General features: G+C 41.6%; 1 protein-coding gene across 11 annotated transcripts in view; it reads right to left on the bottom strand.

The window, feature by feature from the left end:
- Klp10A (kinesin-like protein 10A) overlaps positions 1-15,283 on the bottom strand; it is a 100,925-nt gene that overhangs the window by 52,437 nt on the left and 33,205 nt on the right. The window contains exon 1 of one of the 11 annotated variants that reach the window (XM_070140809.1): positions 2,840-2,892. The exons of the other annotated variants lie outside the window; for them this stretch is intronic. Coding sequence (XP_069996910.1) covers positions 2,840-2,864 — 25 coding nt within the window. The 5' untranslated portion in view covers positions 2,865-2,892. Of the gene's footprint in view, positions 1-2,839; positions 2,893-15,283 lie in introns of those variants that run through there. 11 annotated transcript variants of the gene reach the window in all.

Here is a 15,283-nt window from a genome sequence, read left to right as displayed (position 1 = left end):
CGTTGCAGTCCTCACACTATCATGTGCATTAAACATTTCTAGAGACAACGTTATATCAAGAAGTCAGCCATCTGGACACGTGGTTCTAAGCTTACATGGTAAAATACAGAAAGTGAAAATATGATCCAGTGTGATAAAGTGTCCATGCAAGCATCTATATTTCTTGCTGAAACTTACTTTCGCAACACATTTTATTCCCTAAACTGCGCTTTGAAAAAAGAATGCGCGATGATTCAGTAAATCAAAAGATATTACGCGTTGTGGCATTCTAATGCCTGGCTTGGAAAAGCTTACTACGAGTTTGCAACAAACAATGGTCCCCGACATCTGCAATAGGAGTGTCTGCAATCTGAAGTCGTTATTTCCAGGCCCGAACAAAAACAGTTTGCATTCAAGACTCACACTGCAAATCTATCCTTAAGTAGAAACGGACAGCAAATAAAAATAAAGACACGCAAAGGCAGTTTTGTGCCTGTTATAAAAAAAAATCCTTTTGAGAAACATTAGGAAAAGGCATGCACAATAATGGGAAGAAAAAAAATCTTCAAAATACACCAGGAATCTAAAGGTAATTTCACACTCCCAGTACCTGCTACTACTTCCTAGTCTTCTGTCTCCAAGGGAACACGATGGCACGCTAAACACCAGCTACGTGGCGGCAGTATATGCGCAAAGCCATAAGGTAACAAAGAAAAATCTGTGGGATACACCATAAAACACTTGCGGAAAATAAACAATACAGCAAAGCACGCAGGCCCGTCGCCGCCACAGAGCAGGCGACAGAAAAAGAACCAGGGCGGGCAGTGAAGGCCAGTCCAAAACAAGGTATCTCTCAGTGGTCACTGACCCTCAAGGTCAAGGCGCAATACTCTGCCTCCCTTCTATCCGGTGCTGTTCGTGCCTTAACGCAAACAAACCCAGGTCTTCCATTGTTGATGTTATCCTATGAGTCTTCGAAGCGTAAATCTGACTGACGCTGATAGATGACCAACTTTGTTCCTTCGTCATCTCAAATCTCGATTCTACTTCGCCCTACAGATCTCTCGCTATCTATTCCCCCAAGAATAGTAACTTGCATCACTCTTCACACTTCACCCCTTTGCCTCCGGCATCTCATTCGAACACTTCCCCTCCAAACTTGTGACAAGTTCCCCTCTACAATAAGCAAATGAGGTAGAAATTACAAAAGCGCCAAAACTAATTAAGTCTCGCCTTGACACAATGGAATGTAACGACCAGATGATAACGTTAATTAATATTGTTTTAGATTTCTATGTATCTAACTCATCGTTAATGTAGAAAAAAGGCAGAACAAGATATCTGCTGCAATTGCTACTATCAAACAGTAGACAAAGAATGCCAAGGCAAGTCCATGTGGTTCATTTCGATAAAAACCCGAAACATGTACAAAGCCCATGACCTCACAACAGACCTAATATTTCATTTGCTACTGGCCTCTAGTCATCATTGGTAAAGCTTCTGATACTTAATTGTTGCCGCAGTGTGTTCATTTATGTATTTCCATAAAAAGTAATGTTTTAACTAACTTTGAACCTTATTTAGTTCGCGTGTGTCGGCTGGTTTAACTATCGGATCCATAGGCAATGATTCTTACCGGATAAAACATTTAGGTAGAGTGCATGTGATGAAGGACGAGCAGCAAATGACGATGTTTTGTCCAGACTCATCGCATACCAATCATTAACTAATGAATCTATTTTTGCCTGCACCATCACTTGCTGCAACAATCATTCCACCTCTAAAATACCATCACAATTACGTCTCATAATATAGCCCCTAGCGTCCAACACGCCGAATACATACACGAAACACAGGGTGATAGTATCACTTTCAACATGAGATATGGAGCCTCGATAAAAGGTAGAAGAGCCGCCGGCAGGCACCAGCTGTATCATTTGGGAGCACCAACTGCGTGACACACCGGCACGGGGCGATTCCTGGATCAATATGTAATCAATACCGGTACATCACGCGGGACAGCAATGTTGATAAGGGATCTTCAGTTGCCTCTGAGGACGCCGGCATCTTCGAATACGATAGCATCTACACAGGAAGACTTCGTCCTACTTATTAAGCACGTTCCTATGAATAACTGAAACCACTGTCATGGCTCCTGTTCTCCCCTCCAACAATACCCATGGTTAACTAAAAGGTCCGCTTGATTAAATTTGCATACCAATGTGGAAACTTCCAAAGGTTACTTCGGCTCTACCACTATAAGGATTATCCTCATAAAATTTGTTAAAGAGAACCCATCCGCTCAGAGAAAATACATTCCTGATCGGTAAAGTTACATGATTTAAAGACCACGCAATCATTTTACCTCAAATGTGGGTGTAATTTAGGTAAAATGAACCATTTCTATCCGCCACTTTACCTTGCCCACCGGTAGAAAGTACAGCATCGGAACCTCACCTGCAAAGAAAAAATAAAAGGTATAAGCAAAAAATTCACCAATATTCACAAAATCGAAGCATCATATCTCGCTTCCATCTCTCTGTTCCTTCTCCTCCTACCCATTCTCCTCTCCTCTCTCTCTCAGCGACCCCATTTTCCTTTCATTCTGAGTGGTTCCGACTGCTATTCATATCGGCATGTCAGCCAGTGAAGCGATTGTCGGCTTCCACACTCATTTTCTTGACATTACACTCATGAGCCGCCGCTATGCACACGAACACCTCATTTCTCCCGAGTCAACTTCACATCAAAGCGCGCCCGCCATGCCAGTCTGAATCCTCCCCTCTCGCTTGTCCATTTCCTAAAACCGTCCTAGCAACAAAGGATCGGCCCAACGCTGAAAACATCGGGGGAGTTTTACCTGAGCCTGATTTACCTCTTGTCATACAACACCGACGCCGCCAACTGGCAACAGGTTCACTCTAGGAAACACACGAACTTGTCCCTTCGCTTTCCTACCCGGACCATTCCCCCCACCCCCAACCCCCACTCCCCAGCCCCCGGCCATTCTCCGCCCACGATCCAGAATAATGGTCCGCCATGCAGCATCACCGCACCCCGACGCCGATTTCAGTAAATAATTTATTTTAACACTTATTTATAAGCTACTGGCGAGCCTTGTTCCCTAGGTGTTACTTCTGCATGGATGTGAAAAACAATTATATACATATATCCCTTAAGGCAGAAGGGGATAACAATGGATGACTTGCCCTTTGAGACAAAACTGGAGTAATATCATATAACCAAATTTTGTCGTCTGATCACGATCTGATTCCATATACTGAATGTCTGTTACTCCCTGGACATGCACCCAGAGCCTCCAGGCCTCAAAAAAATCCCCAACGCGGTACCAGCCAGCGTCGTCTCTCGCAGCCACCTACACAACACCCTCTAACCCACGACAATATAATATCCATGAGTGACCAACACCTAGACAGCGAATAATCCACGAATACCTCCTCATATATAAAAAATCTACACCATTCCAGCCATCCCAGGCGCGAGTATAGTGGACAGAGGAATACACCTAAAATAAAAATAAAAACTACCACGAGTTTGGATGACGAGGTCATTACTGGCATTACCATGTAGGGCAGTCCGAGTCTGGGCCACGACAGCCCCACCACCACCTTCCCACGCCCCACGCGCTGCCCGCCTCCCTGCCAACCCTCCTCCTCTTCACCGACGTGGGCGGGAGGCAACGCGAACCGTCTGTTATCTCGACCGATTGATTATTACTGCCTGACAGTTCGTAAGTCATACAAATATTGGGGTATATTTTTTTTCATTTCAGTGACTAGGTGATTGTTCGTTTCACTGCAATATATATATATATATATATATATATATATATATATATATATATATACACACACACACACACACACACAAATATATAAATGCATTATATATATATATATATATATATATATATATATATATATATATATATATATATATCCACATGTATATACATGCAACATATATATAGAAACAGACAATATATATATATATATATATATATATATATATATATATATATATATATATGACACATTCATATACATACAATACATACGATATATATATATATTATATATATATAAATCTATATCTATATCTATATCTATATATATATATATACATGTATATACATACATATACATATATAAACACACAAATACATACATATACATATATATATATTATATATATATACACACACATATATGCGTACACACGTACACACGTACACACACACACACACACACACACACACACACACACACACATCTACATATACACATATATATACTTACATATACATAACACCCATATACGATACACACATTCATAACAAACATATAATACATGCATATATACATAAATACATAATACCTATACCCATGATACATATATGCAGAACAGAATCTAAAACATACATATATACATTATAAACATATAACATAGATACCTATAAAACAAACATAAAATATACATACAAATCATATATACATCATATCCATACAATACACTGTACATATATATACGATATATAAATTTATATATACATCTACATATATTTACATAAACCCAAAGGCAAGAACAAATTAAAACAAACACACTAAATCCGTTCAAATGTATTCGTACATTTGAAAGAATCTTTCAGAACTACATATATATCGGCTTTTAGAAGACTCTTCTGTGTTTTAAAACGTTTTGTAAATTGCAGCAGAAACGTAATACACGGGCTTCCATGCCCTGTGTTTTAGTTTAAATGTCTGACTAATTCTTCAAAAGACACGAGGATTGCTGGAAATCATGCCCATGATTTTAATTATGAAAGTGCCCAACAATGATGAAAATACTAGCACATCAAATATTATTTACGATAAAGGGGTTTATAAATATTGTATTATGATTTACCATAAGAGGTCAGTAAGACCTGAATGACAGGCATATACTTTTACTTTGAGGATTTTTTCATTTAAGTATATCTTTCATGATGCATTGCTGAAAAATAAATGAATATCAGTGCATGGGGATATTAGCTCTATCGGATCTTGTATACATGAACATTTGCGCACAAGTTTTATCCCCCTCTTATAGCAGGTAAAAAGGGCAATGCATTTTTCTAGTTGGCATAAACACAGCTGGGAAGATTCCGCCTAAAGGCCGGCATGGCTGTTCTCACACGTAATGGCTGGAGGCAAGAACAAAATACAGTAATCTATAAACTCTCAAATAAGACGGGGCGGAAATCCCTACCACCGCATGTGAACACCGCGGCAATGCGACGGCGGAAAAAAGGCAAGGATGGAAACCTAAGAAAAGCAAAAGATGGCAGTGAAGTTTTACCCAATTTTCAAGTGAATGCAATTGCACTTCCTGCCCAGAAATAACTGCAGGGGGAGTAGAGCCAGTCACCAGTTGGGTGCATTTGAGACAAGCCGGCTACAGCGCGATCCACTTAGGATAAGGCCGTTAATCTACTTTGAAGATGCAGACGGCAAACGTTGGTTTAGTAGGTGGCACTAGCGGGGGTGAAGGTGGTGCGTGGGAGGACGAGCAGTAAAGCTGATATTCAGTGCGTTGAGAACGCCGTCCCCGCACGCTCATGTCACGCCCACTTCAACTCTTACCGTTGAATCTAGGCATGCACACATCTGCTACAGAACTGAAATGCACCCTAGCTGCCCAGGCCACACTCAGAGGCCAATTACCATTCGTCCCACTAACTTCGGTTGAACTCCCAAATAGCCACTCTAGACGCGCCCACCTTGTGACTGCATTATGGCAATTAACCTCTTGACTTAGCCCTGGAGGGTGAAGGCGATTACCTCGCTTCGTAGCGACGTGCCTCTTTGTGCCATTTTTATAATTAGCGAGCCAAAATCAATGACGCACTCAACTCGGAAACCAAGACTCCAATTACAACTATTACGTGAACGGTTAAAACAAGTGTCCTTGTAAATTACGTAAAAAATACACCTTGCATATTTGCGACGTTCTTGACACAATGTCTCATCATAGAAGCATCATTAATAAATGCACGCAATTAGAACACAGAACATAAAACCTGTATTTGCAATTCTTTACCAAATACCAAAACAATTTATGGAAACATGCATACATACAGACACACAGACAATGCCACACACAAAAAAGGATCAAGACTATAAAATGGATACAAGGAGGAAAAAATCGAAAAACATGAAAACATGAAACCGTTAGCTGAAATGGAAATTCGCTGAGCGAGAAACGAAAGCCGGAAAAGATGGATGCTTGTCCTATTGGAATTCAAAGTACAGTGTATCCTGGGTCGAGAACGATCTCAAGGCAAAGAAGGAAACATTGATAACAGGGAGGAGGAGGAGGAGGAGGAGGAGGAGGAGGAGGAGGAGGAGGAGATGGAGGATTTGGATGAGATGGAGAAGGAGGATGAGGATGAGGATGAGATGGAGAAGGAGGATGAGGATGAGGATGACATGGAGAAGGAGGAGGATTAGGATGAGATGGAGAAGGAGGAGGATGAGATGGAGGAGGAGGAGGAGGAGATGGAGAAGGAGGAGGAGGAGGAGATGGAGGAGGAGGAGGAGAAGGATTTGACTGATTGATTAGTATAAAAGGATGAAGAGGAGATTGAGAAAATGGAGACTGAGGAGGAAGAACGTACGCACGTACGCAATATATAAACATACATCGCTACTCGACACTGTCACACAAGAACCTGCCAGGCGCCCATGAAGTAATATCAGCGCAATCACATTTCCTGATTTTACATTCACTTTCACCCGACTTATGAATTCCATCCTTGCTGGGAAATACACGATATTACCTTCAAAAAATATCATATATACATTTTAAAGAATGCTTTTATCCAACCAAATACATCAACAAAATCAATATAAACAAAATTAATATAAATAAATCAATATCTATCCATATAAGCATAAATAGACATATATATTCAAATACATAAACAGACAAATATACATCTCTGTATAATTCAATAAAAAATATATGCAATATCTGGCCACACGCCAAGACGTCTTTCTTTAATCAATCAAATACGTTCCCCATTCACAGAGGCGACCCCACGGCCCATGTCCAATGTGATGAAGAGATGGCCCTATATGTCCATCCTTTGCTCCAGCGGCAAAAACAATCACGCCAAAAGCTCAGGGAAATTTAAACTATATGAACACACTGTTAAGTCAGAACTGTAATTATGGCTTATAATAAAAAATATATACTTTGAAAAGCAACAAAACAGTACTTGCAATACGATAAATATACCACAGTGGGGGAAATTCTCTCAAACTTGGCCCTGCTGTCGACACATATCTTAAGACTATATTCATTACATTGACATTCATAAACAGAAATATATATGAAACTATATGTATGTTTGTATGTGTGCGAGAAATTCATGAGTATGTGTATGGGTACCTGTGTATGTAGTTTTGTGCGTGTGCGTGCGTGTGCGCACGTGCATACAAGATAATTTGGGGGTTACATATAAAACTCAATTCTTTTTGCAATTACTTTTAACAGCGCATTTATTTTCCTCAGCAACAATTCCCCGGTAAGAAATTTAAAGCTGCTGATAACAAACATCACACGTTACGTGTCTCTGGCCTTGAGACGCTCAAGAACAGTTTCCTTGCAAATCACACCCGCACAATCTTTATTTTTCAGGTCCATGGAGGAGCTACTGCTGGCAAGCGGTTCACTCCAGTTCGGTGCATGACGGTAATCATGCACTCCAAGAACTCCATCCTCCAGGAAATCTACAGTAATGAAGGCGCTTTGTGAGGGATTTGGGTCCCGAGGAACTGCCGCCAGTCACTCATGAGATGTGTCGAGAACCGCGCAGCGAGAATAACTAAAGGGGCAAAAATTGCTCTTAAGTGTTAAACGAAGAGGAAATTCACTTAGTTTTTTGTTTTTATTCACAAAGAACCCTAAGAACATTTGTATTCATTCCAATTTCTATTTCCCTCCGCTTTGTGAAAGCCTAAATCATGAAATAAAGACAGACGTGCGGGTAAGGGCCGAAAAGTAACTGTGTACAAAGATCAAGACGTCCAACTGGGCTACATAGCGTGAACAGGTCTATAAAAGCGGAACCATATTATTAATACCAGGATCGGCCATCTCGAACATAGTATCGGCTGGCTACCCTCGAGTTCCACTCTCGATTACCTTCAATTGTTTGATATAAATCCCTTTATTGATGAACTACCTACAATCCTCATTTCGGAAATGGAGTCCATTCCATTTTTCCCCATTTACGAAACAATTCTAACTGCACGACCATCAAGGGTGCAAAAAGTCAACGACGAAAAGTTCTTGAACAAGATCATTAGAGCCTCGCCCGCAGGATACAGCTAGTGCATATTGCAGTCGCGCACCTCAGAAGAGTTATTGTTGATGCGGCAATTTCCCACGGCAAAATCAGCCTGTTTCTTCTCTCTCTCTGACCTTCCTCACCCGACGATTTTCTCCTTTATCCCGCAAGACCAAAGCGTGCATACTTATTAACTAACCTCAGAGACAACAGGCCCATTACTCACTAACCCCCATAACAAGACTAGACAAAATCTTTTTTTTCATTTTTCAATGAAAACGTGAAGTGCAGCAAAACTCGGGAGTCACTGCAGGATGACACACTCCCGCCTGGTGCATCCCACCCACCACGCTCTCCTGCACTGTTACTCCTCCCTTGGTCGATACGTCTCTGGGGCCAACTAGGTAACGTCGTCCTCCTCTCACGTTCTTTTTGTGGCAAGCCCACCCCTCTGCACGAAAAACAATAGCAGAACATTTCTCGCTGGCCGACTAGTCTAACCTCGCATTCAATATTCAAAATTATGTAGACAATAAACAATATATTTCGCAGAATTTTCAATTTCAGATTCAATTGCCTCCAAGAATTGTAAATGTAATATTGAAAAATACTATCATGCGAGCTGCATTCCCCTGGAAAAACAAAACTTGCCCCATATACAGAAAACTCTCTATATCCTCACTCTCATTCTTACTCAGATTTTCGTATACTTTCTCTTCCTATTCCCTCCCTCTCATTTCTTTCTCCTTTTCACACACACCCTCCCTCCCTCCTCCTCCCTCTCCCTCTCTCTCTCTTTCTCTCTCTCTCTGGCTTATATAACACCGTTCCAGGCAAAGCAGGCCACGTCTACCGAGCGAAAACATACACCTGGTTCCCATGTTGCAGTCTGCTACACCTTGCTTCCCTTGCTCTTACGTTCAGCAAGGCGAGTGCGCCTAAGGTGATCCCTGCTCTCCCCGATGATGGTGCTCGGAGAAAGCACGCCGCAAGAGTGGGGATCAAAAGCACGAAAAGCGAATGAAGATGGACAGGAGAGTAGAGGAAGGAAGGGGGGAAGGAGTGGCAGTGGGAGCTGGCTGTGAATGAAAGACGGGGCCAGAGTTGAACGAGTGGGCGAGGAAAGGATGCGCCACTGGCCAAGCAAGAGATTTCTAGTCACTGGCAAGAAGGGTGACCTACAGAAATGAAACAGGACACTTTATTTCATTTCAAAGAGGAACGCGTAAGCTACACACTTTCTCCATTTTTTTACGAAACAGTTGTACAGTTGTAAGATTTTTTACCCTGCCAACATATTGAAAGGATGGAAAATTTAATACATTTTTATGTGTGCTTCTTATGGAGGAAAAAGGTATAGAATAAATGAACTTGAGGACTGGAGACATCCACAGCAAGTCCCCGCGAGTGAGGATGACAGGAGGCAAGAGAGTAAAACAAAGAAGTAGTTTGAAGACACTTAATAAAAATGAGGAAAAGGGAAAAGGAGGGCGTTTTAAAAATCACCAATATGCACTCATGTTATGGAAAGGTACGCACAAGATATCCCGATAACAAGAAAACCGTGATCAAGGTGGGTGTATTTGTTTCGTGCTCTCCAGAAAATAGTATCGACAGAAAAAGATAACCTTCAAAGCGCCTCGACAAAGGTCTTTTCACAACATGCCGCCCGAAAAAATATCTATCACACGTGTCAAGAAATATTATCTTTTCTAACATTCCAGTACTGAAAACGGAGACAAGCAAAAAAAAATATAGGGAGACGTTTGAAAAGGGGAAAAAAACGGACAGGAAAATCTTATCTGAAACCTGCTGACGCAACTGCCTCTGCTGATAACTTAAAGCAACGCTACCAACGACACACAATACTTTAAACGCATTACCGAATCCAATTTCGTTCTTCAATTCTCTCTTCACTTCTCTCGCCAACTCACTCTTTTGATATGCTGCTGCATGATCTGTATCTGAGAATAAATGGCCTATAAATCAAATATGAAGAAAGACATACAGCGCCTTGTTTTCGCCTGATCCCCAAAAGCAATCCTGGTATCGTTAGCCTCCAGGACTTTTTCTCTCTCTTCCTGATGACTCAGCAGACGAAGAGAACTCGCTCCGCACGCACGCCATCCGTCTCCGTATGACATATGCCAATAAAGCCGTTGTTAACCAGAAATTAAGGATGATGAGTATACTAAGCTGTGCTAAGGAGCATCATCGATTTTGTAATTATAAAATTGGCCGCGTATCATTGCTCAGCTTCGTATCTTTTCGAATTTAACAGGTATCCAGGGTTTAATTTACAAGGGTGCTAACAGGCCTGACCTGGTAAATTAATAATTCATATCGATGATGGAAATGACCAAGTGACATCTATATCTGACACAGGCTCCCACCGCCGTCGTCCTTGCTAAAATATCCATCACCGGATACCCAGCTTCAACGGCCAATAAAAGGCGTTTCAAAAGATCCCTTTACATAAGCCTTTATTTATCCACGTGGAGCAGCTGACCATAAAGTTCAAGGTCGCTGTATCGACAGCAACCCTGGCAATTATTAATGTGTGCTAATGTCACCCGCGCCGAGCTCCTGCACGGTTACTCGACTACGAAACCTAACTACAGCTTTGCATGCAGCTCGGAGAATACCCGACACTAACACCGACTGACAGCCCGAACGACCTTGAGTGCCAGGGTTGCGTGTGTTCAGGAGCGAGTGCCACTTCTCAGGGCCACTCGCTAATAGTCGACTCTTACCAGACAGCGGCGTGACGCTCGAAATTTCTCGCTCCGAAAAAAACAACCATCAAACGCACTTCTAACTGAATTGCCATTTCATAAAACATATTTCGAAGGACTCAGACTTCCCGATACACTGAAACTTCATGGCACTGCGTATTAATTACTGTTACAAACAAAGCATTCATTGATATTGTTAGTTAATAGGCCTGATAACCTGACCATTCTCTATCCCAAAGGTGACTGGGGGAGGGGGAGGGGGAGGGAGGAGGGCGGAGTGAGGAAGAGAGCAAGGAGGGGGAAGGGGAGCGGGGGAGAGAGGAAGAGAGAAAGGAGGGGGAGATGAGGAGAGGAGGAAGAAAAACTAGGATGATGAGAGGAATGGTAGGAGTAGGAGAATGAGAGGAATAGTAGTAGGCGGAGGAGGAGGAGGGGGAGATGGTGGTGGGAGGAGGGGTGCGCGATATTGATCTATCTACTCTGTTTCTTGACCTTGGATCCAGAATGCTCAGATCAAACGGGGTCTATTTACACTATACCAAACAGTTTTTTTAAACATGATGGTTAGATACGCAGATGTTACACTGATTCACTTTGTAAAATTGCGCTCTGCAGATGCGCACCAGATTTTCAAAGGAAAAACAATGGGTACCATATGCTTGAAATATTTGTGACGCAAGTGTACATTCTCAGTTTTTTGCGTATTGTCAAGTATTCAGGTTACGCGGTAACTCTGAGAGGATTCTCCCTTGACTGAATAAATAAAGCATCGTTGAGTGCTTCTAACGTGGCATTAATTCGGCGCTATCTGCATTTTACTAAACTCTAATCACCAGATTATTAAAGACAATGATAATGCTAGTGACAACGGTGATTAACATGAACAACACACATCAATACTAATAATATGAATATAAACTACATGGTACATGGTACAGAATACATACTATTTTTCTGGATATAATGTAGATAATCAATATCATTATAAACTTTGAAAATTGTTCCCTCAGTTTTATTGTTTGTATCGGCCTGTATGCAACGATGCTCTACAATCGAATTACCCTTTTTTGAGGGGAAGGGCTTCTGCTAATATGTCTGTTGTCATCACTTCCACCTGTGCCCAAGTGGGGTCTGACAACCAAGTGACAGCTATTTGTCTTTGTAGGACATTTTAAAAACAACAATTAACAAAACTTGTATACTTAAAAACTCTTCCTCTTTTCACGGCCAACAAATTTAAAATTTAAGAAAACATAGTGGACTTCAACTTTCAGAGAGAAACGCCCCAGTCAGCCATATGGTTTGACGCAGCTTGGACGATGAAACATTGTTTGGTACGGCACGTTTATACTTACTCGTAGCATGGCACATACATAAACTTATGAATTATTTAACGAAAAGTGCCTAGAATTGCTACGTTATGGGATTCTGAATAAGCGCCATGTAGAATGGAACCTCCGACAACTGTTCCATGCAAACATTTCAGAAAACTGACTCAGTATGCGGTGTTGTTCTATGAAGTTACAGTACATCGCCTTCGATGTTTCCCATAGTAACAAACCGAGTGCTGAACCTTTTGTTCATCGGTTATTTTATAGTTAACATTTCCTCTTCTCTTTACTTGCCTTCCTTGATTAGTTAATTTATCATAATTCTCGTTCAGAGACCTAATGTGTAGGGTGTGCCTGTAAGCAAACTTGTCCAGCATGCGCCTGAAGAATGACGAGGAGAGGCAGCTGGGTCGATATGAACGCTCAACTGTCTACAGCTAGCTGCAGCACCTTTATCTAGTTGGCAATACAAGGCTAGACTTGTCTCTTTTCATGTATGAAATTCACTGTTTTCATTAGCTATCAAATTTAATAATTTCATGAATTTGTTTAAAGCAAACGCTCCTTCACTGTTTGTCCGGGGATACAAGCAAGGACAACATGCTGGCTGGAGGTATGTCCTTCGCACCCAGACAACCAAATCAGGCACACATCTTTCCCATAAAAGACGCTTGTTATATCTGTCTCTACACGACAATCACGTAAAAAACAGCTCTTTTACTATGCACTGTTGTACAGTAGCGCATGGAACTAGTCGTTTAAAAAAAACATATGATCTAACTCCATAATTATTTTATCCTACGGATCCAATCTGTAATATCATTTCGATGTGATAAGAGCCTACTTTAAGTTTCCAGATAAAGAGAGAAGAGAAAAAAACAAGCACAGAGTAAGGCATGGCCCCAAAGGAGGGCAGGCCCCTGGTGCTGGTATCGAGATAACCATCATCAAAGGCTCGAGGAGGGGTTCGGCCTGTAAAGATGTTATTCACCTTTAATGAGTAAATCATGGGGCTATGACTAATCTCACGCTGGTTTACCTTACGTCTATTCCTTGGATATATACGTGTTTTCTCACTTATCTCAGACGGTTTGAAGTCACTACAATGATTCACAGGAACATATATATATATACTTACTGCGTAGTTTTTAAACTACAACCTCTTCCATCAACTGCCCCCTTATGGGTAACTTAGATGACCAATCTTTACCACTCTTTCGGCGTCCCTAACAGCACTTGCACATTCACAAGTTATTAGACTGCTCAGACTGTACGGGCCGAAGGGTTCATGAGGTCGACAACGGAGCGAAGTGTGCAAGGAATATGGAGGGAAAGTTGGAACCAGGTAGATATGTGCCTGTGCGTGGCATCCCTATCCGCTCCTTCGATCCCTCCCCTCTTCTCTTTTCAACTGTTTGTTTAAAGAATAAGTCCAATTTTAGAGACCGTGTAAACGGAGTCGACAGGTCCGCTTTGTAATTAAAACAAATATGAAAAGAGCTATGTGAAATCTAGTTAATCGCCAGCTACAATAGACCTGGCATTATTAATAACTCCGATAACACTTACTCCTAAAATACATGTCAATTAATATGATAATTAGAATTGATACGTATATTCAATTACTGAAGGAGAGGCCCATTTGACAAATTCTACACAACCTGCCATACATACAAATACATATATTCAATAATTAAAAATTCAGGAAGTAAACAGCCCGTCAACTAACTACAAATGCTCGTACGACTTGTGCCTGGTGGCCGGGACAACCAGACAGGCATGGTTGGGGGAGAGGGAGGGGCTGGGGAGGGGCCGGGGAGGGGCTGGGGAGGGGCCGGGAGGGGAGGGGAGAAGGTTGCCGTTATGTGCCAGTCACACTAGCCCCTCGCCTTTCTATGGCTTCTACAGTATGTTTTAATGCCGGGCTCTTTGGACGCTGCATGGAAGTAGTGCTCTTGGATAAACTGTCTTCCTCTGAGACCCACGGGCGACTGGGGGAATCCTCGGCGGCCACGGGTAGCGGGGGCAGGGCATCTAGCGCTCCTGGCGAGAAATGATGTCATCCTCGAAACACTTGGACAATTTCGGTCTTGCGAAAGTTCCCGTTTTAATTCAAAGAGCTAAATTTTTTGCCATTTCGGTGAAAATTAGTATTCATAATTAAATCCCATCGACCTGACGAATGGAGTGTCAGGACATTACCCCAAAGCCCCCTACGTCAGGCCCCCTTATACTCGCCCACGCGCCCAACGGTTTCGTTCTCGTCCCCAGCTAGACACTGGTGTTTGAAATGTGTTTACTGCTGTAACGCCATTCATATTGCGTTCAATAAAAAAAATAGCAGATGAAAAGCAGCGTTAGTTTTTTTTTGTCTAATGAATACATATCTAAAATTATCAAGTTTTCTATTTCTGAATAAGGTCATTCACCTATAATGTTCAAATATGGATTATAAATTATACTCTCTAAGGAAAGCTCAGGTATACCATATTATCATATGAATAAATCTATGTGCATTATAGACTACTGTAGAATTTCGGGAAATGGCAGAAGCTGGACCACACCAAGTCTGGATATCCTATCATCACGTGCTTCTGCAGTCACCTCGGCTGACCGCATGTTTACACATTATACATATCATACAATAATATCCACATTATTATACGACGATAACTATTCGATGGGCATTATTTCCCACCCAGGATCTACACTAAAGTTTACATTAAACACAAAGCAAAAGTACCTTTTCTCCTCTTTTCCCTTATTTCTCTTTCACACTCACTCACTCTTACAAACACACGCACACATCTGTTTTCAAATATGGGCATGATGTGGATCTGATACGGATTCCAAGGAAGAAACCCCAGAGCATGCGTGGGAAGAGG

The sequence above is a fragment of the Penaeus vannamei genome, chromosome 3 (genome assembly GCF_042767895.1).
Source record: "Penaeus vannamei isolate JL-2024 chromosome 3, ASM4276789v1, whole genome shotgun sequence".
Lineage (NCBI taxonomy): Eukaryota > Metazoa > Arthropoda > Malacostraca > Decapoda > Penaeidae > Penaeus > Penaeus vannamei.
This window is presented reverse-complemented; position numbering and strand designations above follow the sequence as displayed.